Genomic DNA, 22068 nt, shown 5'->3' with positions numbered 1-22068 from the left:
ACATCTGTCCTACACGTCTTCGTAACGAGTTTAGGAAGCGCGAGCATCTAAGTCGCCATCTTTGCGCCTATTTTTTCCCTACGAGCTTTGAAGGATAGCTTAGGGTCGAGCCAGACCCTAAGAAATCTAGCCGATTCGATAGGGGCTAGCCCGAGAGCCCGAGCGAGAGAACACCAACAATGATCGAGATGAGCAATGCAAGCATCGCTATCAGGAACGAGTTGCTCTCGGATGTCTGCCAGTAGACCCACCTTCCGAAGCTGGTTCGGGGCGGGCGTTCCCGAGTCAGGTCGTGGATAATGGCAAGTCTTCCCCCGTCGAAACCTTTCTTCTTGATCGGCTGCTGTAAGATGGCAGTGGACTTCTCGTCATCGTAGCGGAATAGAATAGACTGAAGGGAGTGCAACGTCTCGGCGAGGAGTCGTGGGCTTAGTGTTCCCCTGTTTTGGTTAGAAAAGCCGTGTTTCGTTTTCACTCGGTGGAGGACGTACTTTTGCACGGGTACTTGCAATGCCCGCGTCCTTTGCCATACCGTCGGGCTGCGCATTGCATCGATCGAGATGGGCTTTGAGATACGCTGCGTGGTGAAACAAGTACAGAATGCGGTGTTTGGGATCGAAAAGAAGCTAGTCGGCTGGATTGTTGGTGCCCCTGAACTCGATACCCAGTCGCTCTCGGAGTTTCCATGCCTTGAGGTACTTCTTGTCTTCAAGAACCAAGGCAACTCGGCTCGCTCTCTCGGCTAAGACCTGAGGGAAACATCTTATCGCGAAGTCTACAATGGCCTCCTTGGGCAAGCTGTGAGACGTGTCGATATGTTCTGATGGTGAAGTCCCGACCGTGAGCGTCCTTGACGTTCGGGTCGATCATGAACATTGCTTGGACTGCAATCCTCATAAGGAAGTCCAACTCCCGCGGCGAGCATCCTGGGATCAGGTCCCGCTGAACAACCTCTTGTATGACTTCTAGCGTTAACTTGCTGTTATCTCTCAGAATCTTTGCTGCTGCCAAGACGGTGTCGTGACTTAATTGTGTTTGCTGAGATGGGCTTTCTATCAGGATAACATATCCCACGGTGCCGAGCTCGAAGAGGGTCTTGGTATACTTTGATGTAGGCTTGGAAATCTCCATCTCTGCCGAGCAACTCCTTCGTGAGCTTTTTCCTGCATCGGTTGTCGCTTGCCATTGCGGTCGGTGGTGATCGTGAGCTGGTTTTCAGCTCGGATCTTGGAGCGCGCTGGATCGCAGAATCTATGATAGCACCTGGGCTGACGACGCTCCTGGAGACGCTATGTTCGGCGAATTGGGGGTCAGGCTCTCAAATCGTCCGGGGCTTGGATAATTGCATATTCCTGACTTTCTTGATTGTTATTCCGCCAATCACTCTTCGTGCTCACGGCGGCACGATGACACAGCTTGTGGCTGAAGCCTGAAGGGAGGTGGGAGGTGTGTCGGGAGCCCAACCCAGTTGAAAATGCTGCCGCACCCGACGGTCTTCTCCGCTTTCCCACGCTCGTCGACGAAGAAATGGTCGTCACCCCACGCCTTACAAATCCTGCGAAGCGCTGTCAACATTATCCATGAACCTGTTGTTACCTCCCTTGGTGTCGTGCCGTCCTTCGCGTCTAGCCCAGCAGGTCGCAGGTTCGCCTGAGATGACCGAGGTTGAGAAAGCCATCTCCATTCTGCGTGGTGCGATGGTGCCGATGTCCTCGCCTCTTGCGCAGTCTCAAAACGCTTGGAATGGGTTCGGCGGATGTCTTCGACCAGGAGGTGAAAGCCCTGAAGAAGCAGAGCATGACACCACATGATCATCTCATCTCGCTTCTTGCGTCCTACAGCTACCGCGAGAGGCACTATCTGATATTTCCGTGGGCGGAAGCTGATCTCTATCGGTACTGGAAAGACATGAATCCCGTTCCGAGTCTGGAACTAGGATCGTCGTACACGCCATGGGTGATGAGGCAATGCCTGGGGCTTGCTCGCGGCTTGGCAGAGCTTCATGAAGCTCGCGTCGGAGACGACAATCACGCAAACTCTGGGGACGAGCATCTCTTATATGGCAGGCATGGCGACATCAAACCAGAGAATATCCTAGTGTACCAAGCCGAGGAAAGATATGACGACGCATGCCATCTGGGACGCCTTGTTCTTACGGATTTGGGTTGAGCAGGTACCACACCGAAAACAGCAGATCGGGCGGACCCGTGGTAAACATTGGTTACACGAACACATACGCCCCACCGGAAGTCTTACTGCAAAGGTCGATCATCCAAGCCTTCGACATCTGGTCTCTAGGTTGTGCTTACCTTGAGTTTGTCACCTGGTTACTCTACGGGTGGCAAGGTGTTGAAAAGTTCAGCCAGCGACGGGCGAGGGAGGACGATCTGACGCCGGGTCATTTTGCTACGGATGCCTTCTACCAGACAACCATAGCCGACGAGACGGAGTTGACTACGCTGAAACAAGCCATTCTGGAGGTAAGTTCAAGTTTTTGACATTGGCCCTAATTCTTTGCAACCTCGCTGACAACGTCGCCCTCAACTCAAGACAATACAATTGTTGCGGGCTCACACAAAAGTGTCGGAAGCGATTCAGGAGATCCTGAACATGATACAAGATGACATGCTACGCATCGAGCATACGGAGCGGATTAACACCCCTGCCTTGGTCCAGAAATTGCAGGAAATCGTAACACTGTGCCAGAGAAGCAACGATTATGCCACGACGCCGGTTCCTCGAGCAGCAAAGACTGAAGCACCGACGCAATATGCGTTGAGCAAGGCATTCAAGGAAGGACAACCTGATTTAGCACCGGAGCCCCAGGCGACACCGCATTCGGGTCGGCAATTCAGCAGAATCCGTGTGTATAGTGCGAGGAGGAAAAGCGCGCTTCGGAGATCAGTGTCTACCAGGATGTCGATTGTGGAGCAATTGGCGCATATTGGAGGTTATCACGCATGAGATGGAGACACATACGGGAATGAAGACGTTTGGACATCTTTGGCCTGGGTTCGGCGTCGCGTATCTTGGCTTGGAATGAAAGAAAAGTGCAAGACACGAACTTGATGCGGCTCCTTGACCCCGGCTAGCAATTCTCTGACCAAGTTCAAGTTGTTAGCAGGATTCCAGTCTCATAAATCTTAGCTTTGCGTAAGCTCCCCTTCAACGGAGAAGACTCACCAAGGGGTAATGTTTACTAGTACTTGGTGGCTCGGGAGCTTTAGGATCCCGCACGACACCAACACCCATGCCACAGCAAGTGCGGATCGGTAAGAGGAATAGACCGAGAAGATAACTACCCGTACTCTCACATCTCAACTGCTACGACAGCTGCCAACAATCCATGCTGCTGGAAATTCTGTGCCCTCAGTAACAGTAATCCCAGGGCTTTCCCTCGATGGTCAGCTCCTCTTCATGAACCCCTAGCAGGGCAAGGACATTGAAACTCAAACAGTCCCCACATAAGAAAGCTTAGCCAACACTGATCGCCAAGAGATCCTACCGTAGTACTGGTACTAGTAGTACTACGGTACGTAGACATACAGCTATACTTATACAATACAATACCTGTGTATGCACGTATGTAAGTACATACAACGCGCGGATGTTCAATACAGTAGGTACGCTCTATTGCAGCGATCACGTAGGCGAGTGACATCTGCAGTATTTCATTTTGAAGGTGATCAGCTTGGTTGCTTCTTATTCTACCTCTGTATAAGGCCGGATCAACTCCCTATACAACGATTACAAATGACGAGGTAGAGTTTAATGAACTTCGGTTATCGCACAAATCCCGGCTCACTATAATTACATATTTTACGGTTATATGCGTGTAAATACAGCTAGGCTCTGTAACATTACCCTGACAGCCCCACTGATGGTACAATACAATACCCGTCGCTCCTCGCACCCCACAGTTGGCTGGATTTTCCAGCTCTGGTCACTGCGCGTTTGAATTCGCGACATCCTCTCACGTTAATGTGCATAAAAGTTGCCATACGTTGCTGTTAGAGCAACTCGCGCGACTCACTGTAACACCAACACAACCATGGCGACAACAGCAAGAAATGAGGTGTCACCCTTTCTAGACCCTGGTCCTCGAACGAAAGCCAATTCGCTTGCAATCCTCCAGCTGTCGCGCGACAATCTCCTTCCCGTGTACCTGCAGCCACCGACTGGAGAGCACGATGGCTATGCCGAGGGCGCCGTTGTGAACACGCGCTATGGCTCCTTCCCCCACTCGACAATGTTGAACGTCCCTTGGGGCTCCCAGATCCGCGCCTCAAAAGTTGACACGGGATCACGAGGCCGCAAGAGAAAGCGAGAGTCGGGCGACGATGCCTGCCGAGAAGCCACGGGCGCGGGCGAGAAGGATGACGGGAAGGACAACGAAGGCTCACCTGCGGCGGCGGTGAATGGAGAGTCCACGCCTTCCGTTAAACAAGCTGTGGCCGACACAAGCGGCTTCATCCACATCCTCCCGCCGACACCCGAAGTCTGGACGACCAGCCTACCACACCGGACCCAAGTCGTCTACACCCCGGATTACAGCTATATTCTGCACAGGATACGCGCGAGGCCCGGCTCCACTCTGATTGAGGCGGGTGCCGGCAGTGGAAGCTTCACTCATGCGTCAGTTCGCGCCGTCTATAACGGTTACCCTACCGAAGGGCAGCGCAAAGGAAAGGTCTACAGTTTCGAATTCCACGAGCAACGCTACCACAAGATGAAGCAGGAACTTTCGGACCATGGCTTAGACGGGCTCGTGGAACTAACCCACCGCGACGTCTACAATGGCGGTTTCCTGGTGGACGGCAAGAGCCCGGAGGCTGACGCCGTCTTTCTGGATCTGCCGGCTCCCTGGGAGGCACTTCCCCACTTGTCTCGGCGGAGGCCGCAGACATCGCTCAACACGAACGACGCTACTGCAGGAGACGAGCAGACCGGATGGGTGTCGCCACTAAACCCCAAGAAGAGCGTGTACCTCTGCACGTTTTCTCCCTGCATCGAGCAAGTAACCCGGACCGTGTCAGTGATGCGGCGCCTCGGGTGGGTAGACATCGACATGGTCGAGATCGCCAACCGGAAGCTACACACGTCACGAGAGCGTGTCGGGCTGAACCTCAACTTTGACCGGGGCGTCAACAACTCGCCGCACGACGTTGAGGAAGCCTTGACCAGGTTAGAAGGAATTGAGGGCCGCTTCCGCGAGCACGCAGCAAAACCAAAGGACGGTGATGAGGACATGGACTCGGGTGACGAGGGGGATGTGCAGCCCACTGCCAAGCAGAGTGCGGCAGCGGTTGAGGGCAACCAGGGTGTCTCGGCAGACCAGGCAACGTCTGGGACGGCCCCTTGGATGGAGGGCCGCCTTATCACGCGCGGCGAGCCAGAGATCAAGACGCACACCTCATACCTCGTCTTCGCAGTGCTCCCCATGGAATGGAGCGAGGAGGACGAGGCTGCCGCTGCGGCTAAGTATCCCGTGGGCAAAGAACAGAAGGTCATTGGCGCCGTGGACAAGGCTGCCAGGAAGCAGGAGAAGAGGGAGCAGTTGCAGAAGCAGCAGGGTAATAGTAGGAAAGCGCGGAGGAAGGAGAGGGATGAGAAGCTGGGCGAAGCGTCTGGTTGAAAAAAAAGGCTCGGTGATATTTTTGGCGCTTCACTGGTGATCATATGCGCATCCGCAGGCGTTTGGAGGGTACTGGATGGGCTGGGTGCAAAGTGCTAGACTCCCATTTATACCCACAAAGAGGCCGATATGGCACATGACATGCTTAGAGGAGGAACCGCAAGCATAGGAAAAAGGCCAAACAATTGTCATGAACTAATTCTACCTGTGTGTTGACAACTCAGGTACGCCCTGAGTGACCCAGCATCACTGTTTCTCGTCATACAACTGGGCGTAGCTCGCCTTCAGCCTGTTATACCTGTCAGCACCAGCACTCGTCGCACCACACCATGTCTCCAATCTCTATCCGCCATGAAAGACAAGGTAAATGCATCGCAACGTACCTCATCTTCAAATGCTCATCAGCAGTCAACACCTTCCGTTCAGCGTACGGATTTCCCTCCGCCAACCCCCCTTTATACCCCCTGACCCGCTCACTAGGCACCGGCCCCAACTGAGCACCCCCAAAGGGATGGCAGAAATACGCAATCGAGTACCTCGGCCCGTCAACGTCCGCCTCCCCTTGCACTCCTCCACCGTCCCGGGGAAAGACAACCCTGTGCACGGTACTCCGCAGCAAACCATTCGTCCAATACGACAGCAAATCCCCGATGTTCATCAGAATCGGCGGCGCCGGATCCTCCTCCGTGCCGGGCGGCACCACGGGGACAGGCGACCACGTCTTGCCGTCCGCCGAGAGGACCTCGAGCCCCGGCTGGCCGCGCAGGCGGAAGAGGAGGGTGAGCGAGCCGTAGTCGGAGTGGGCGCCCGCGCGCACGTCGTCTGCTGTGGCGTCGCCGGAGACGTCGGCGCGCGGCGGGTAGCGCAGGAAGCGCAGGATTGTGCCGGACGGGCCGCGGGCGCGGAGGTGTGCCGAGGTGAAGAAATCGGGCGGTGTTACCTTTGGAGTTTGGGTGTTACTAAGTACTAGGAGATAGGTAATCTGGGATAGGAAGGGGGCCGGGGCTGAGAGGGGTGATCCTACTTCCAGGCCGATGCCTAGCAGGGTATTCAGCTTGAGCGAGAGGTTGTAGCAGAGGTCGCGGAAGGCGCTGATCTGCGGCTCGTCGGCGGCGATGGTGGGCGGGATGGGCTGCTGCGCTTTGCCGTCGATGAACTCGCCGAAGTTGAAAGCTCTGTGGAGAAAGGGGATTGCGTGAATATCGCATCCTATCCATGAGAGAATGATACGTACTCCTTGAAGTCCCCTACCTGCAAGACAGTTAGAAGGGCGATGGTGAACGGGAGGAGGAGGACTTACACGCTGGTTTGCCGGATCGAGCGTCTCGTAATTCATTGCTGACCACTAAAACAGGAGGGTTAGTTGAAGTTCTGTAGCCGAGGTAAGAGGTAAGAAGTCATGACTGTTGGCATACGCCTCGGTTGTTTTGCTGTATCGTGCATGTTTGCTTCTCACTTGTGGGTGCGTTGAAGAGTCTCTTGGACTGTGTGGCTCACGGTCAGCAGCTCACTTGGATTTTGAGTCTTCGTGCTGTCCATTTACCATCTCGAACGCCTCATCTATGGCCTGCACAGGTATGTCCTTGCCGTTGTTCTTGATGTAGACAAAGCCATGCTCGATAGCTGCTGCAACCAGTTCTTTGGCCACACGGGCCTGGTCGTCACCAGAAATGTCGATGACTGGGATGTTAGCAGTTTCTGCCATTTCTCAGGCTCGTCTTCGTTCCAGGTTGGCACCGTAACTTATAGAAATACGCGCCACAAGCTTCCCAATGCAATGCGAGGGCTGCAGGGTTTTTGTATTTCTAATAGAACTCTTGATCAAAGGTCAAACAACCCATTCGTCCTTATCTGGGTGACACTTAATGGGATGTACTTCTCCGCCCCGTATCAATGGAAGCTTGCCTTGGGGTTACAAATAAGGTACTGTAGGTACCTAGGTACCTTACTCGGCTTACACACACAGTGCCAGTCTGACATGGAAAACACCAAAACACAATGATTGCCTATGCAAGCTGGACGGTACACGGTAAACAGGCTTAACCAACACCGGACAGGCCATTATGGATGCATCATCGGACACCGCAGAGAGATCACTCCAGTTAGGTATAAATGACAACCCCTTTACCGCTTATATGCAGTGTATGCGCTAAACCCATATCCCGTTTAATTTGATGCTGACACCACGCCCCACTTCAAACGTCACCTGCAGCGCATCCATCGCGAAACGAGGAATTAACGTTATTGCGCAGAGGTCCCTAACGCGATGCCATCCATTCCAGCGGCGTGAGCCAAGCTGGGGCAGGCATCCACGCCTCTCCCAGGGCCATCCAAAGTCCGAACCTAGAAATTTCCTTGCCATTAAATCATGAACCTGTTGGTCAAACAACCCATAATTCCTGCCCGCTCTTTTCTTTCATCGTCGCTCCCGAACATCACTGAGGTGTTATCAATTTATCTCTTTGCCGCGCGCGTTCCCGTGCGCCCATTCCGTTTGCTGAAGTACAGCACCAACGTGCAATGATCATCGGCGTCTCCCGAGAAACTGCCACCGTGTAAAAACTGACAAAGACGCTGCCCACCCAACCCACACCTGGGGCACTTTCCCTTCGCCATGGCCGGAACACCGAGCTCAGCGGCTATGATGTCTGACATCGAAGCGCCAAGCTCGCCTGTTCGCGCTGAAAAGTCCTTCATGACGGCCGTCACCGACGACGACGATACGAGGATGGCCATGGCGACTCCCGAGCCGTCCGAGCGGCAGCCTCGCGGTAAAAAGCGCGGCCGTGACGACGGACTCAACACCAGCACCATCGGCAAGATCCGGCATCTCAAAAAGGAGGACGGCGAGCCGCTCTGGCGGAAGGACATCCAGTACGACTTCCTCAAGGCCGTCTTCGACAACGACGAGAAAGTCTTCACCAACAGCTACGAGAAAGACCGACTGGGCAAGCAGTGCTTTGCCGACCTTTACATCGACACAATGTCCAGGAGTAGTAAGACTAGCAAAGTCCTTCGCGACAAGCTGCTTAGTGATCGCGATGCTGCGAAAGGAATGGCGATGGTCTGCCTCCTGGTCAACATTGGCCGGATGAACACGACGCTCAACTGTACGTCTTCGCCGCTGCTGTCGCCCCTTGCCTATGTGACGCTGACGATGGTGCAACAGTCTTTCCGGAAATGCGAGCCCAACTGCGCACCTATCATGCCATCCCGTGTCTGCAAGCCCGGCAAGACCCGCACGCCTACAAACAGTTGCAGGACGCGCCCAGGCTAAAGTCGATCTTGAAGGGAGGTTCGGACGATCGGCCTGAGCCGGCATCCCTCGAGGAGTTCAAGTCACTCGACGTCCCTCGGACGAACCCCGTCCACCTTCTCTTCCTCATCTGCCAGGCGGCGCCCAAAGTCGCCGAATTACATTTCCCGCCCGGCCAAGAGTTCCACGACCTCATCATGAAGACGCACTACAGCAGCAAGAGCCGCGCCCGTGCCTTTCTCTGGCTCATGTGGTTCTACCTCGAGTCTGACTTTACAGAGGAGGGTTGCGAAGAAAACCCGTTCGGGGCCGGTGTGGACTACGGCGTCGACGTCGCGAACCAGGGCGTCCCTCGCCTAGAGCGCCTAACCGAGGAGGAGGAGGAGCAAGAGAACGTCGACACGCAAGAAGAGATCGACTTTGGATACGCCAAGCAGAAAATGCGGGCTAAGATCATCGAGGCGGACCAGCAGTTCATGGCGGAGACCCAGACGAAGCGAGGTGGGGGCCGGGGTCGCAGCTTCCCTGCCGGCGACGAGGTTGGACCGACAACAGGCATCCTGCCGCGCATTAGGCCCTCCAAAAACGAAAGCGATCTTGACAGTGTGAGATCCACCCCACCGCCCCGTGCGCTTGGACGACAGAGCGGTTTCTTCAGCAGCACGAGCCGGCGAGGCCCTCACTCGCTCAAATACCAAGTTTTTGACGGCTCCTCTCCTGGCGGCGAACGCATGGTTGAGGGCGTCGCCCCGCGGAAGCCCCGGCCCCCCACAGCTCACCAACTTGCTGTCGAGCGTAACAGGTCCCAGCGCGTTGAGTACATTCTTGACCGGGGCATGCGGCGCAGCCACCACCGCGCGCGCAAATCGCGTCGCGCCGAGGGGTCCATCATCCGCGCCCTCCCGCGGCTCGCCCAAATGCCGGACCCGTTCGACGATAGCGAGGAGGAAGAGTTCATGGCCGCCCACGGCAAGCACTCCGCCTCCTTCCTCCACGGCGACGCCAAGCGCATGCGCGAGCGGGGCTACGGCGGCCTGGTCCAGGTGAAGGACGAGCCCGACGATTTCGGCGAGCAGATGGCCTCCTACGCGGCGGCCTTCCGGCGTGCCGAGCGCCGCCTCACCCGGTGGGAGAACCACGACGGTCCGCCGCTGGGCGTCATCCGGCCCATCAAGCGGCCCCGCATCACCAACGGAGCCGCTAGCCAGCATGACGACGACGAGGATGACGGTGAGGGCGACGGCGACGGCGCGGGTGAGGGCTCACCGTCCAAAGAGCCGATCGACCCGGCCGAGACGGAGGACGAGGCCGAGGTCATGCTGCATGCGCGCCGTGTGCAGTCTGTCGGCGGGAGCCGTACAAACGGGGTGCACCGTGCCGACACCAACGGGGACATGACCATGGACGACGCGGACGACTTGGATGAGGTCGACAAGGAACTGCTTGGACTGGGCGATGGCGATGCCGATGATGGCGAAGGCCAGGGAGAGGGCGAAGAGGAGGATGAGCTGGACGAGGTGGACAAGACGTTGCTGGGTATGGACGGGGACTCTGATTCGGAGTGAAAGACACAGCCGCTTTCTCTCGCTCTGCTTTGTGCTTCCGGTGTTAGATCGCATTAGACAGGTAGTGTGCCACGGGATGTACTATTACTGTGGGAAAAGGGGCCTGGGTTTCGGTAATGGCACGGAGTTTGGGGCGGATGCAATGTAAGGCTGGCTTCGGAGGGACTTTGCGCAGGCGCGCTTTTGCTAGCTGTCATGATTTGGTACATTTACGTGCCTGGATCAGCGACCGGATCACGTCTCAGTATTATTGCCCAAATAGATCCCCTATATGGATGCGCTCGACGAGTTGTATAATGATGTCTACTTAGATCGTGAATCTCTTCGTTCCGTGTGGGATATCAAAACAGCTAACCTACTGAGGTATATGAGCCATGAGGTAAGGTATCTACCAGCCTACTCCGTCCGTACCTGATACAAATCACTCCCACGACGTCCGCTCGGGAGGCGGCGCCCCAACCAGCCACCCGACACCGGACACAAGCGTCCCGACAGCGGCTTCACGAAGCTGATCCCTCTTGCGCACCCTCTTCGCCCCCTTGTCCTCCTCCCCACCACTCCCCGTCCCGGCCGAGGTCACCGACCCAGCCGCCGAAAGCGGAGGCTGGTCGAGACTGCTCCTTTCCCCGCCATTATTACCACCATCACCAGCAGCAGTTCCTCCTCCACCACCACCTTCTCCCCCTCCCCCTCCTCCTCCTCCTACTAACCGTCTACCAAACCCAGCCGACCTGGGCAGCGCAGACAAGGCCGACAGGTTCTTCTGTGCCGAGAGCACGCTCGCCTTGGACAGATCGAACAGGGACATGGGCGCGGCGTCTTCGTCTGCCGACACTGACTTCCCCCGCTGGTGACGACGAGCGGGCGGCAGTGGTTTGGGTCTTGATGATGATGTTGTTGAGAACTCCCCGGGATGTGATGGTGATGATGATGATCATGCAAAGCGTCGCCCCGCCTGTCCCACTCGTTTTCCCGCTCCTCCTCCTCGCGCAGCGCGGCTTCGAGCTCCTCCTCGGCGCGGCGGAAGGCGTTCAAGATCTCTTGGAGTGTGGAAGCGGGCGCGATGCGGAGTGCGGCGGAGAGGCACTCGATACGCTGCTCGAGGTGGCGGATGTCGGCGTTGGCTGAGGTCGTGCCCAGGTGTGTTGGTGGCAGGGTGCGCGCGGTGCGGCGGTATTTGCCTGCTTGGAGGGCGGCTTTCCAGGAGTAGTCGTCTGTGATGGGGGCGGTGCTGTTCTTGTTGTTGGCCGTGGAAGTTGTGGCGAGGGAGGGCAGGCGGTTGACGACGTAGGAGTAAGCTGTTTCGAAGTCGTCCTCGTTGAGGGCTGCGTCGATGCACATTGCTGTGATACGCCGCTCGGCGATTGCTCGTTGAATTGGTTCGTCCTCTGTGGTACTGGGGCTTAGGGGGGTGGTGCTGTTGTGGGCTGTGAGTCCGGCTTCTACCATCAGCTCGCCGAGACGGAGAAGGTCAGGGAGTTGTGTATAACTCTTGGGGTTTTGTTCCAGAATCTTGCCAATGATGGAAATCGGGTCTGTGTGAACCCGCAGGACAATAGGGCTAAAGGGTTCGCCTTGTTTGAGGACGAGGCGATAGTCGCTCAGCGAATGCGTAGCTTGGAGCAGAGCTTCGATCCGCTTCGCCTGAGGATCGGACCGCTGAACCGTCTTGGGAAATGCTTTGAGTCTACTATTGTGAGCCGAGGCAGGGCAACTACCGAGGCGACAACTTACATATCATCGCACTTCTTGAGTCCACCGCGGGTGCGGTTGGGGTTGGAAGCATTGTCATAGGCAGTCAAGGCAGTTGCGTAGATGGCCTCTTGTAGAGGCTTCTTATCCAGGGGCTGATCCGGCGCATCCTCGTACATGGATGTCGCAAGCGAGTAGCCTTCGCAGGTTAGTTCCCAGTTGTAGCAGGCAGCAATCAAGAGACGTACGTGTGTTGGATAGCAACGCCTTCAGAATCTCCACCTCCAAGAATTCACGTTTGACCTGACTGAAGATGCCACGGGGAACGCCGTCAGGCGACCAACCATCTTCTGCCCCCCAATCTCGGAGCCATAGGATTTCATTCCGTGCCCTGACCCAGAATTGGTCGTCCGTCTTAGGCCCGTTGTTACTAATGTAGTGGATAAGCTTCGTTGCTTCGGCCTTCTGGTCTCGCTCGTCCCGCAGCAGTGCAAGCTCCCCGGCTCTCCGTACCGTGCACGGAGAACCAGCTTTGGTGAGGACATGTGCACTCAGAATAAGCGCCTGCAGAAGGACTGTAGACGAATCGGACGGAGTGGTTAGTATGTTCGACGGGGCGGTGACATCGTTGCGCATGCACGTCACATTCCTGGCCGACATGATATCCTCCGGGATCTGCTCTGTGAGAGGCGGTAGAACGGCCAGCGCTGAGGCGAGAGGGGAGACCGACTCGAGACCACGTATCCTCGCAACTTTCGCGACTATGCTATACGCTCCGTCCAAGGCTTCCAGGGACGCCTCCGGGATGAGGTATGCAGATGCTAATGCTGCCTGCGCATAGCTCTGCTCCAGATGATCTCGTTGGTCATCAGTCCATTGCACCGAGTCCCAGCAGGAAAGGTCGGCATCCGATGGGCCATCCCACTGCTGGATCGCGCTGACGGCCACTTTCCAGTTCTTCGATGCGTGGTTCGTGAGCCAGCGGAGGACCTCTTCCCATCCAGGGCAAACCGCCTCGCCTCCGCGCGGTTCGCCCGTGGCATCTTGCCTGGGTTTCCACCTTTTCCCATCCGACAACCAAGGGCCGATCAAGCCCCTCAAGTCCCGTCCAACCAAAGAAAGGTCGCCCTGTCGAATGCCGGTTTGGGATAAGAGGAGGTTCACAGCAACGCGGTCTGGCAGTTGCTGAAACCCCTGGAGCGCATATGGAATCGGTTCCTGGGGGTAATATTCGCAGTTGCGCCTCAAGAGAGGCAGTATCGTCGAAACCAACAGCGTGCGTATGCAAGGAGAGTGGTCGAGGAAGGGCAGCAGCAGGGCAGGCAGCTCGTCGAGCAGGCCTGCCTCCTCGTCCACGTTATACGCGCGGCGCAGCAGAAACAGCGAGAGCGCGTCTTCCGGCTCCTCCACCGGCGCATCGGGTAGCCTTAGTGGGCGCAGGCGCAGCTTCCTGACTCTCTTTGCCGCGTCGTCCTCGGCCAGGCCCTCGACGGACGATACATTCACCTCTTGACTAGCCGTGTCCGGAAACGTGCCGCTTTCGAGGTTCTGGATAAGGTCGACGTAGTGGCTCGAAGGAATCGTCTCGGGGAGGTAGGTGAGGAGGATGCGCAGCAACAGGTCTTTCCGGAGAACGGTGTTGTGGCGCGCAGCGAGGGTCGCCAAGCTAGCGACGTCGCCACTGACAGCGAAGTGCACGGCCAGCAGCACAAGCTTAGCCGGTGAGAGCACGAGAGTCATTGTCACGGTCGCTGTCGCTGTCGCTAAGGGATGCCGAGGGTCGGATAGGTTGGCGAGGGGAGTGCGGCCGTTTCATGAACTTCCATCATTTCATGGTGCAGGACAGCTTCCAAGACATCGCGCCGGGCTTGGCACTTGCCAGCTTGGAAGTTGCAGGGATTGGACCGGGCCCGCCTCGGTGGGTCGCGCCGTGCCAAGCCCCGGAGCTACCTTGTGGAACCGGCTCCTTATCACTTACACATCCATGAACGGGCATGCCGCATATCAAACATGGAAACAATCATTTCAAAGAGTTTACCAAGTCAAACTGCGCTGGATCTACCCAGATGAGAGTTCTTCGATGACTCTTGGGGCAAAGGCATCAGAGATATACGTCCTCCTTCTTTATACATGCTCGTATATTTCGGGCAGTATCCGTCCCTTTTGTATTCTCACCATCGACTTCCGTCGGCTTGCTCTACTTCATCCTGTTGAAAGGCTATACCTGGTCGGCAAGCCGGACTCGGATTTGGTGCACGGCTTGATACGATGCGTACAAGATGAAGGTCCCCATAATATCCTTTGGGCCAGGCTTTGGCTGACAGTCGCAGTCGTGACTCGTGACGACAGTACGCGTATGGTCACTCGTACGAGCACGCCGTGGTTGGTTGATCAAACTCCATGGATCTATCCGCGGTAGGTATTTACCTAGGCGGCGCGGTTGTTATCTAGTCCAGCGCGATGGTACCTTTGTCTGTCGGCGCATAATCAGCGTCGTCGGGATATTCAAGTCCCCCCAGGGATTCCTCCGTCTCGTGGAGGTCGAGTCCTTCGTGGATATGTCTGCTCCCTCACACATCAGCAGATGAGTCGCAGTCAAACGGTCCAGCAAAACCTACTTATCGACAGCGAGAACCTCGAGACCAGGCACGCAGTCGATCAGGGCGATGATGATGTACGATCCGAAGAAGGACCAGCCAAGGCCGATAAGCACTTCGATAATCTGGACGCCGAGCTGTCGGATATTACCGTCGAAGAAGACGCCGCCCGGGATGTCAAGACCTCCGTATGCCGCCACCTTCTTTTGCGCGAACAGTCCGGTGAAGATGGTGGCCGCAATCCCACCGATGCAATGCGTCGCGAATGTGTCGCCGTTGTCTACCCAGCGCCAGCGCTGAGCGCCCTTGGTGAACTTGATCCGAAGCGCCTGGCGGCACAGGAGCGCACCGAACACGCCAAAGAAGAAGGCCGTCGGCATGTCAATAAAGCCGGCGGCGGGCGTGATCATGACGAGGCCCGATATGGCACCCATGAAAGTCGAGTCGATGGACCACTTGCCCGTCTCGAAGAAGGTCATACAGGCCCATGTCAAGGCACCGGCCGAGGCACACAAGTTGGTCACGCAGAGAGCCATGACCGACTGGAAATTCAGTGCGAGCGTAGTGCCCGCATCAAACGCCAGCCACGACCCCCAGATGATGATCATGGACAGCAGCTGATAGAAGGAGTTGCCGGGTCTGTGGAGCCGGATGTGCGTTGGAGTCCGGATCTGGGACTTCCGGGAGCGGAATACCGGGTACGACAGGTAGACACCCAGAGCCGTGGCCGTCGCTCCGGAGCAAACGTGGACCGGAGTTCCTGGATATCACACAGACACCATTAGTAGCCACGCTAGGCACGACGGCCTGGCCATTACTCCGTTACTCACCCCCGGCGAAATCCAGCACCCCCAGGTCCTCCCCGAGCAAGCCACCACCCCAAACCATGTGCGCCAAGGGACAGTAAATAAACGTCGACCAAAGCTATAAAAGTTATTGCTTCTCATTAGTACCCACCTCTTCGCATCCAGGAGCATCTCAGAAGGACAAATACCACGCCAGCGCGAGCGGTTCAGACAGGAGAAATACCACTTACGGCAATAAAAGCCACAACTGGCCACAGCCTGCCCCTCTCACAGAACCCGCCGACTGCAATGGCGCAAACAGTAGCCTCAAACACAAGCTGGAACTCACTAAACAAAATCGCAGGGATGGTGCCCACGGGCTCGGCGAGCACCCCCCGGTGGAAGGCATTCCCCAGCCCTCCCACAAAACGGCCGCCGCCCTCGCCGTAGGCCAGCGTGTAGCCGACGACAAACCACTGGATCGAGCAGGTCGCGATGGTCAGCACGGCCGGGAAGGCGGCCGATAGGGCGTTGCGCTTCCACGCGTAGCCGCTGTAGGCGATGCCGACCGTGGGCACGATCGTCCAGCAGATGACGGTGCAGACCAGCACGAAGAGGGTGTCTGTTTTCGAGCAGGCTTGCCAGCCCTCTTGGACGGAGACTGAGGACATTTTGTGGTTTGTTCCGTGGGCTGTTTGAAGATCCTGAGCCGTGCAGAGAAATTAAGGTAGGTAGGGACGGTGATGGCTTCTGCATGAAGGTATTCTGACCGAAGATGTATTTAGGTAGGTGAAAGGACATTGCGCCAGCTTGGAGCTGCGAACACAGCTGCTTTACATTCCATCGTCTAGGTAGATATGTAGTAGCTGATCTAGGGGGGTTAGGCAGGTAAGGTCACCAATCATATTACCAGACTGTGTAAGCAGTTCCCGGTTTGTGAGTTCTAATCCTCAACTCCCTTACTCGCTGTCGTTGATAACTGCAAGTCGGCGATAAGCAACCCCTAGCATGAGCGGGATGGCGTGCGGGGCGTACCTTTTTGCCGACTACGATAAGAATGCAGACGAGGTTCCATGGCAGGTAGGGCTGGACTTCTTTTCCGTATCGAGGTTAGCTTGGGGTGACGCAGTGCAGTGTAAGTTGCATGTGCTGTGCCTGGCAGTGTCGTGATGAGCCAGGGGCCGTCTTCCCGAGAGGTCAACCTTCACTACCTGACTGTGGTAAGACTGTCGGTAGCGTTGCAATGGTTCGTTCTGCAGAACTGGTCTTCGAGCCGTGTCCAACAGTGCGCCTTGTGAGGTTGCCTAGCTTGCCAATGGTCTCCAGAACTCTACAAACAAGAATGGTGAGTTCGGCTGATAACACCAAATCAACTCCTCGCCCAAGGAGCAGTGAGTGCCATCGGGATATGGTACGGTTGACTGCAATATCACTGGGAAGCAGGATGGGCTTGTAGATGTTGTGTATGTGGAATAAACTCGATTGTTCAAGCCAGCTTGTGAGAACTGCATCAATAGTGATTACCAGAAGCGCTGGGGTGAGAAAACTGGTCTTCTAAGTTGAAGAATGCCGCAGTTGCTCCGTAACCAAACCCAAAAGATTCAGTAGCTACCATGGAAAAGGTGAGCGGTTCGTACCATAGATGAGTGCTCCTATCACGATGTCGGGAGACTGTGATATTGAGACAAAGGGAATGTTTGCCTTGTTGACATTAAGGGTGATTGATCAGGTGGGTCTTTCAGACAGCTCTAGGGTGGCTTAGACTGTGGCGTTTTCATCTTCCTGCGCCACACCAACATCAGCAATCCGGCTCAGTCCGTGCACGCAACTTGACGCCGACGACCTCGGAGGCAATTCCCGGAGCACATCGCCTGTCATCGACCAACCCGAGCTTCTGCGCAGCCAAACATGGCGTCTGGATACGGCCTGAACGGAGGTGAGATCAGCCGCGCGATCCAATGGCTGGAACCCAGACGAGAAAATTGAATTTCCGTGCAATTTGTACTGATGCTGTCCACCCGCAGGCCCGGGCCGGTGCTTTCCATTCTGGCAGGAGCTGATGTCTTGCTACGTGATCAACACCAACGAAGACGACGACTCGGGGAAGAGGAAGTGTGTGCCGGCAATGGAGGACTATTACGAATGCTTGCACCACCGAAAAGAGGTGCGTCACCGCTTCCAAGCTTGTCATGCGAGACTTGCACCAACTAGCTGACCCGGGATAATCGCTCTCCAGGCTGCGAGAGTCAAGATGCTGCAGGCCGCATACAGGCAGGCCGAGGCAAAGAAGCTGCAAGAGAACCCCCCAACCGCTGGCCAAATACGGAATCTCGGGTTGTTAGACAAGGACGAGGACACGAAGAAGGTGCTGGGGTCAGTCTAGATGGACGATGGGGTCGCGGCCCACGTTTGTGTATATCCGGCTGCGACTACGCTGGTAGGCACCGTCGAAGCATCAGCAATGATTGCGAATCAAATGGCGGTTGGTCCCGGCGAACTGACGGGTCCGTTGACGGACTCCTGCGCACGCTACACCGCATTAAGTGCTCACAGCATACGTGCACCATTTCTCCTTGAAGTCTTGCTCGTTGACCGGAAGCAGCATCTTTTGAGTCCAGTGACGACTACGGCGCTCAGCCGCATCACTCACGTATACTCGGGCCGGGCTAACGTGAAGGTGTCGGGCATCGCCGCGGCGATGATGACCTGCGCCTTCCCATTTCCTCACAACACCGTGCCCGTAGATTTCCTCGGCGCCAACATACCCCACTCGGTTGTTACTTCCGTATTCCTTGTCTAATAGGCCTGCCTCATTCCAGCTTGTGTCTTGATCACCACCACCTTTGTCGATTTTGTCCAATCACTTGCAGCTTGCCCCTCGCCAGACTGCTCCAAGATGCCATACCTTCGAGGCATCGAGGTGTCGCTGACCACGAAACCCGACAATGAGCGGATCCCTGAATATCCGCATCCCGAGGGCACTTCGGCTCGGCTCCTGGGCGATGCGGTCGACAGCCCAGCCCGTCAGGCCGTATATCGCAAGACTAACCCAGTGGTTTCAGTATACATACCCTCCATTCCAGGTCGGTCATACACATCCAGACACACCGTAAGTATCAGGACCGCGTTGGCTCACCGTCTCAGGGACTCCGTTTGCCATCAACTACAGCATCAACACTGTGCCTCCTGCCCCTTGCAAGTATGTCTTCTTCCGGCTCTACATGAACGGCCGATCTATTGCTTCTTGGGGTATCGACCCAAATGTCCGGCCCAAGGGTAAGGTTGCCAAGTCGCTGTGGGCTCCTTCGGGAATGTACTACGACGAGGTTGGATTCGAGGGACGCAACTTTGTCTTCCTTCCGGGACAGGACCACAAGTCGGTGGCCGAAGACGGCGGGCTCATCGAGATACGCGCCTTCCGGGCAAAGGAAAGACGTGCTCGAGCGCCGAGACTGGAAGAGTTCAGATACCAGGAGAACTATGGCATTGCGTGAGTTCTCTTGTCAGTCATCCGTCACTGTCACCTATCATACTGACAACAAGTCTTCAGTGCCCCTAGTATTGGCCTTCTTGACCAGCCGCAAGATGTGTGCTTCTACGACTGGCACCTCCTTGATGCGAAGGATTCCCCGTTTGCGTCTTTCAGGCTCCACTACCGGTCGTGGAAGAAACTCAAAGAGCTGAATCTCATCCCGGCAAATGAGCTTGACCTCCTCTGCGCCGCTTCACCGAAGGCACTCAAAAAGATGCTCAAAGCAGATTGTGAAGTTGAGGGGTCGGTTGACGAACGGGAGCGGCTGTCGCCTCAGTCATATAACTCAGACGAAGCTGTGTTTCATGATTGCAAGGAGGACCCGGATACAGGACGCGACAGAGATCAAAGTACACCGCACTACTCCCTCAAGAGTCCTCCTGAACTTTTCCCGACCGCGTCGTCCAAGTTTCGAATCCCTCAGCCAAGCAAAATGCTGCGAGACGGATATCGCGAGTCCTACTTACAGCGTCCGCTACCAGAACTCCCGGTGGTGGAGGAACCTGGCAGGCTATCCAGACGCTCATCCACAGGCTCTGTTGTATCAGCCACTCCGTCAATCACTCCCTCGCTTCGGCAGTACGTCGAAGAGGGGTCTCTCAATCCTAAGGAGATTGAGGTCGGCGTGGCGCGGCTGGTGCAGCTCCCTCCGTCGGAGTCAGGCCTTAGTGTCAGCCCCGATGCAGAACCAAATCCTACTACAGGAGAGGAATACTCGGTTTCCGACTACGACACCTCCCCGAAATCGACGGGCGATTCCTTCACGGACGAGAAGCTGTCTCCAAGGCGTTATCTCCCCATGACTGGCAGCGCACTCGAACGTGGCATCGCCTTTTTCAGCTCGCCCAAGCAGCCAAGATCATCGCAGGGATCGGATTCAGCCGCCCAGAACGTTCGACCATTGGAGGAGCGAAGTCTGAGCAAGGCAGTATGGATCAGCCGCACTCCCTCTCCGGTTCGGAGAGAATCGGTCTACGGTTCTGCTCGTCGTGACTGTAGCCCCCGGCCAGACCGAGAGAAGGGCAAGTCGCTGTTTGCTGGGCTCCGTAAAAGGAGCCTCAGCGGGTCGCCACGCAACTTGGCAGGCATCATTCTTGGCCGCAATGTGTCCAAGCCGGGCTATGGTGAGAACATTGTTCAGCGAGGCATTGGCAACTGGATGTGACGAGTTGGTTTGGCCAATGTGGCGCTGTTCTCGGTTGAATGTGCGCGGTCATCATACGAGTGCTGGGCATTACTCAGGCCCAACTGATCATAACTAGGAGGGAGGCTCGGTATGTTGTGTGTTGTACTAGTAGTGTATGGATTGTCCATTTTAGCAGGGCGTCAGGGTTATACAGCTACGTATTGATGTTCCCGGACAGCAATGAGAGAGGCCTACACGATGCGATGTACTAGTAGTGCAAGCAGGTATGTAGAGTGCCATCATCGTCATCAGATGCCGGATTATTCCCCTGAACTGATCACCACCATTTCTCAAACAAGATCCTCTTCTGATCCATGCCAAAACCGTCGGGAGACACCAGCGCCTGCACAAACTCGTCAGTCATGGCCGGCACCCCGCAAACATACACCACTGCGTCGTCCTTATCGCACCCAACCGCCTCTTCCACATCCCTCACGGCCACCCTCCTACATAGAAACGGCACCTCAACCCCGTCCGCACACCTCACGACATCCCCACCATCCCCAGACGTGTCCCCATTGCTTCCAGTGAGGAACAGCTGCAACCCGCCCCTCAACCGCCGCGAACCTCTAAACAACTCCGCAATCCGCTCCAGGAAGAGTATTTCTGCCCCCTTCCGCACCACGCCATGGCCATTGTCATCGTTCGTCCTTCGTGCGGGATCTTTGACGCTATACAGCACCCGCACCTCTTCAATGTCAAAACCCCCTCCGTCATCATCAGCTACCACCTGCTCGCCAAGCCAGCTGAGCATGCTCATCAGCGGGTTGATGCCCATCCCGCCGGCGACGAAGACTATCTTGCGCAGGGATGGGTTGGCGTGGTCGGACAGTGATGGCGGGGGGAAAGTGAAGCTGCCCCCGATGCGAACCTGTACATGGCTGTAAAGGAGCTCACACAAGGGGCGGAAGAGGTAGGCTGCTGCTGGGTTGGGCGGGGAGGCCTGGATCGCTAGTTCGATGTAGCCGCCATGCTGTACTTGTACATTTTGTTGTCCCCGGTTCCCGCCCCTGTCGTCGGGTGACCGTGTTCGCGTCGTCGTCGTCGTGGCGTTGGGGTGTGGTGATGATGATGATGTTGATGGCTGGGCAAGGGTGGGAGACGAGGTGATGGTGAAGCCGCCTGGTTTGGCGGCATTGGCGTCTGCTGGCGGGTAGAGGTCTACCCATTGCCCCGGTAGGAACTGGGCGTGTGAGCGGATCAGATTGTGTGGTGCAGGGGATGAAGGAGTCAGCTCACTTTGATGCTGTCGTTTGGTGGAATGTCGAGCCGGAGGAGGCGGATGGTGGGTGTCACTTCGGTGATGCAGGAGATGGTTAGGGTGCGTAAGGACTGAATGTTATGTGTGAGTTAGACAGGCTGGTTCTGAGAAACAAAGGATGGAAATTGGAATGAGACGACATTGTGTCGGTTAAGAAAAGAAGATCATCAGACTGGGATTACCGGGTCCCGGGGCTCATTAGCCGTCCGTTCAATATGGCTTGGTTTGATCATGATGCAGAGGATACAGCAGCAAGCTTGCTGAGCTATAATCTCTCGTCAGTAATGATGTCTGGTTGGATTTGATATCCGCTGCTCGTTTACACCAAAAGCCAGCCCCGCCGGCTCCGATATGTATTGGACGGCTGCCGAAGCGGGCGTGGCGGGTAACCCTGTCCCCGGGCCGCTTGTTCTTGAAATGGTGGGCCTCCGGGCCGGATCTGTGCTCCCATAGCCGGGCTCTCTCATTGGAGCGTCTAGGCTGAGCTATGGATTGCATTGGCGCGAGAATGCATCCGCTATGTATGCATTTTCCGTAATTATTGCCTGTCTGATCTTCC

At 56.2% G+C, this 22068-nt stretch overlaps 11 protein-coding genes across 11 annotated transcripts; 5 read left to right on the top strand and 6 right to left on the bottom strand.

Annotated features, from left to right (window-relative positions):
• Window positions 1-145: 145 nt before the first annotated feature.
• On the bottom strand, window positions 146-547 carry B0T15DRAFT_491310 (uncharacterized protein; the record flags this gene model as incomplete). The annotated part of the gene is made up of 2 exons (XM_062866763.1): window positions 146-440; window positions 492-547. The coding sequence occupies 2 exons, from the start codon at window positions 545-547 to the stop codon at window positions 146-148; spliced, it is 351 nt and encodes a 116-aa protein (XP_062724533.1).
• Window positions 548-628: 81 nt separating this feature from the next.
• Window positions 629-1301, bottom strand: B0T15DRAFT_117633 (uncharacterized protein). Its single transcript, XM_062861580.1, has one exon. The coding sequence runs from the start codon at window positions 1129-1131 to the stop codon at window positions 709-711; it is 423 nt and encodes a 140-aa protein (XP_062724532.1). The 5' UTR covers window positions 1132-1301; the 3' UTR covers window positions 629-708.
• On the top strand, window positions 1302-2964 carry B0T15DRAFT_551061 (kinase-like domain-containing protein; the record flags this gene model as incomplete). Its single annotated transcript, XM_062870263.1, has 3 exons — window positions 1302-2099; window positions 2192-2480; window positions 2551-2964. Exons 1-3 carry the CDS (start codon window positions 1744-1746, stop codon window positions 2962-2964), a joined length of 1059 nt encoding a protein of 352 aa, XP_062724531.1. The 5' UTR covers window positions 1302-1743.
• Window positions 2965-3946: 982 nt separating this feature from the next.
• On the top strand, window positions 3947-5809 carry B0T15DRAFT_525155 (S-adenosyl-L-methionine-dependent methyltransferase). Its single transcript, XM_062868825.1, has one exon. The coding sequence runs from the start codon at window positions 4052-4054 to the stop codon at window positions 5633-5635; it is 1584 nt and encodes a 527-aa protein (XP_062724530.1). The 5' UTR covers window positions 3947-4051; the 3' UTR covers window positions 5636-5809.
• Window positions 5810-7559, bottom strand: B0T15DRAFT_525153 (uncharacterized protein). Its single transcript, XM_062868824.1, has 7 exons — window positions 7179-7559; window positions 7051-7119; window positions 6936-6980; window positions 6870-6886; window positions 6660-6810; window positions 6019-6575; window positions 5810-5924 (listed from the first exon to the last, which is right to left on the bottom strand). The coding sequence occupies exons 1-7, from the start codon at window positions 7338-7340 to the stop codon at window positions 5882-5884; spliced, it is 1044 nt and encodes a 347-aa protein (XP_062724529.1). The 5' UTR covers window positions 7341-7559; the 3' UTR covers window positions 5810-5881.
• A 327-nt stretch (window positions 7560-7886) lies between these two features.
• Window positions 7887-10746, top strand: B0T15DRAFT_411500 (INO80 chromatin remodeling complex Ies1-like protein). The gene is made up of 2 exons (XM_062865395.1): window positions 7887-8745; window positions 8805-10746. Exons 1-2 carry the CDS (start codon window positions 8250-8252, stop codon window positions 10454-10456), a joined length of 2148 nt encoding a protein of 715 aa, XP_062724528.1. The 5' UTR covers window positions 7887-8249; the 3' UTR covers window positions 10457-10746.
• A 131-nt stretch (window positions 10747-10877) lies between these two features.
• On the bottom strand, window positions 10878-13979 carry B0T15DRAFT_500517 (Sec39 domain-containing protein; the record flags this gene model as incomplete). The annotated part of the gene is made up of 4 exons (XM_062867373.1): window positions 12397-13979; window positions 12191-12347; window positions 11421-12143; window positions 10878-11337 (listed from the first exon to the last, which is right to left on the bottom strand). The coding sequence occupies exons 1-4, from the start codon at window positions 13886-13888 to the stop codon at window positions 10878-10880; spliced, it is 2832 nt and encodes a 943-aa protein (XP_062724527.1). The 5' UTR covers window positions 13889-13979.
• Window positions 13980-14595: 616 nt separating this feature from the next.
• Window positions 14596-16201, bottom strand: B0T15DRAFT_391425 (ammonium transporter AmtB-like domain-containing protein; the record flags this gene model as incomplete). The annotated part of the gene is made up of 4 exons (XM_062864587.1): window positions 14596-14710; window positions 14767-15505; window positions 15576-15669; window positions 15782-16201. 4 exons carry the CDS (start codon window positions 16199-16201, stop codon window positions 14596-14598), a joined length of 1368 nt encoding a protein of 455 aa, XP_062724526.1.
• A 1237-nt stretch (window positions 16202-17438) lies between these two features.
• Window positions 17439-17913, top strand: B0T15DRAFT_392476 (uncharacterized protein; the record flags this gene model as incomplete). The annotated part of the gene is made up of 3 exons (XM_062864633.1): window positions 17439-17466; window positions 17555-17694; window positions 17767-17913. 3 exons carry the CDS (start codon window positions 17439-17441, stop codon window positions 17911-17913), a joined length of 315 nt encoding a protein of 104 aa, XP_062724525.1.
• A 343-nt stretch (window positions 17914-18256) lies between these two features.
• On the top strand, window positions 18257-20395 carry B0T15DRAFT_117377 (uncharacterized protein). The gene is made up of 3 exons (XM_062861578.1): window positions 18257-18613; window positions 18675-19020; window positions 19081-20395. Exons 1-3 carry the CDS (start codon window positions 18427-18429, stop codon window positions 20225-20227), a joined length of 1680 nt encoding a protein of 559 aa, XP_062724524.1. The 5' UTR covers window positions 18257-18426; the 3' UTR covers window positions 20228-20395.
• Window positions 20377-21981, bottom strand: B0T15DRAFT_117392 (uncharacterized protein). The gene is made up of 3 exons (XM_062861579.1): window positions 21692-21981; window positions 21488-21580; window positions 20377-21431 (listed from the first exon to the last, which is right to left on the bottom strand). Exons 1-3 carry the CDS (start codon window positions 21740-21742, stop codon window positions 20526-20528), a joined length of 1050 nt encoding a protein of 349 aa, XP_062724523.1. The 5' UTR covers window positions 21743-21981; the 3' UTR covers window positions 20377-20525.
• Between the last annotated feature and the right edge of the window lie 87 nt (window positions 21982-22068).

Source organism: Chaetomium strumarium, assembly GCF_033439665.1.
Source record: "Chaetomium strumarium strain CBS 333.67 chromosome Unknown B0T15scaffold_2, whole genome shotgun sequence".
Classification (NCBI taxonomy): Eukaryota; Fungi; Ascomycota; class Sordariomycetes; order Sordariales; family Chaetomiaceae; genus Chaetomium; species Chaetomium strumarium.
The sequence above is the reverse complement of the archived record's forward strand: the minus strand, read 5'-3'. Positions and strand labels throughout refer to the sequence as shown.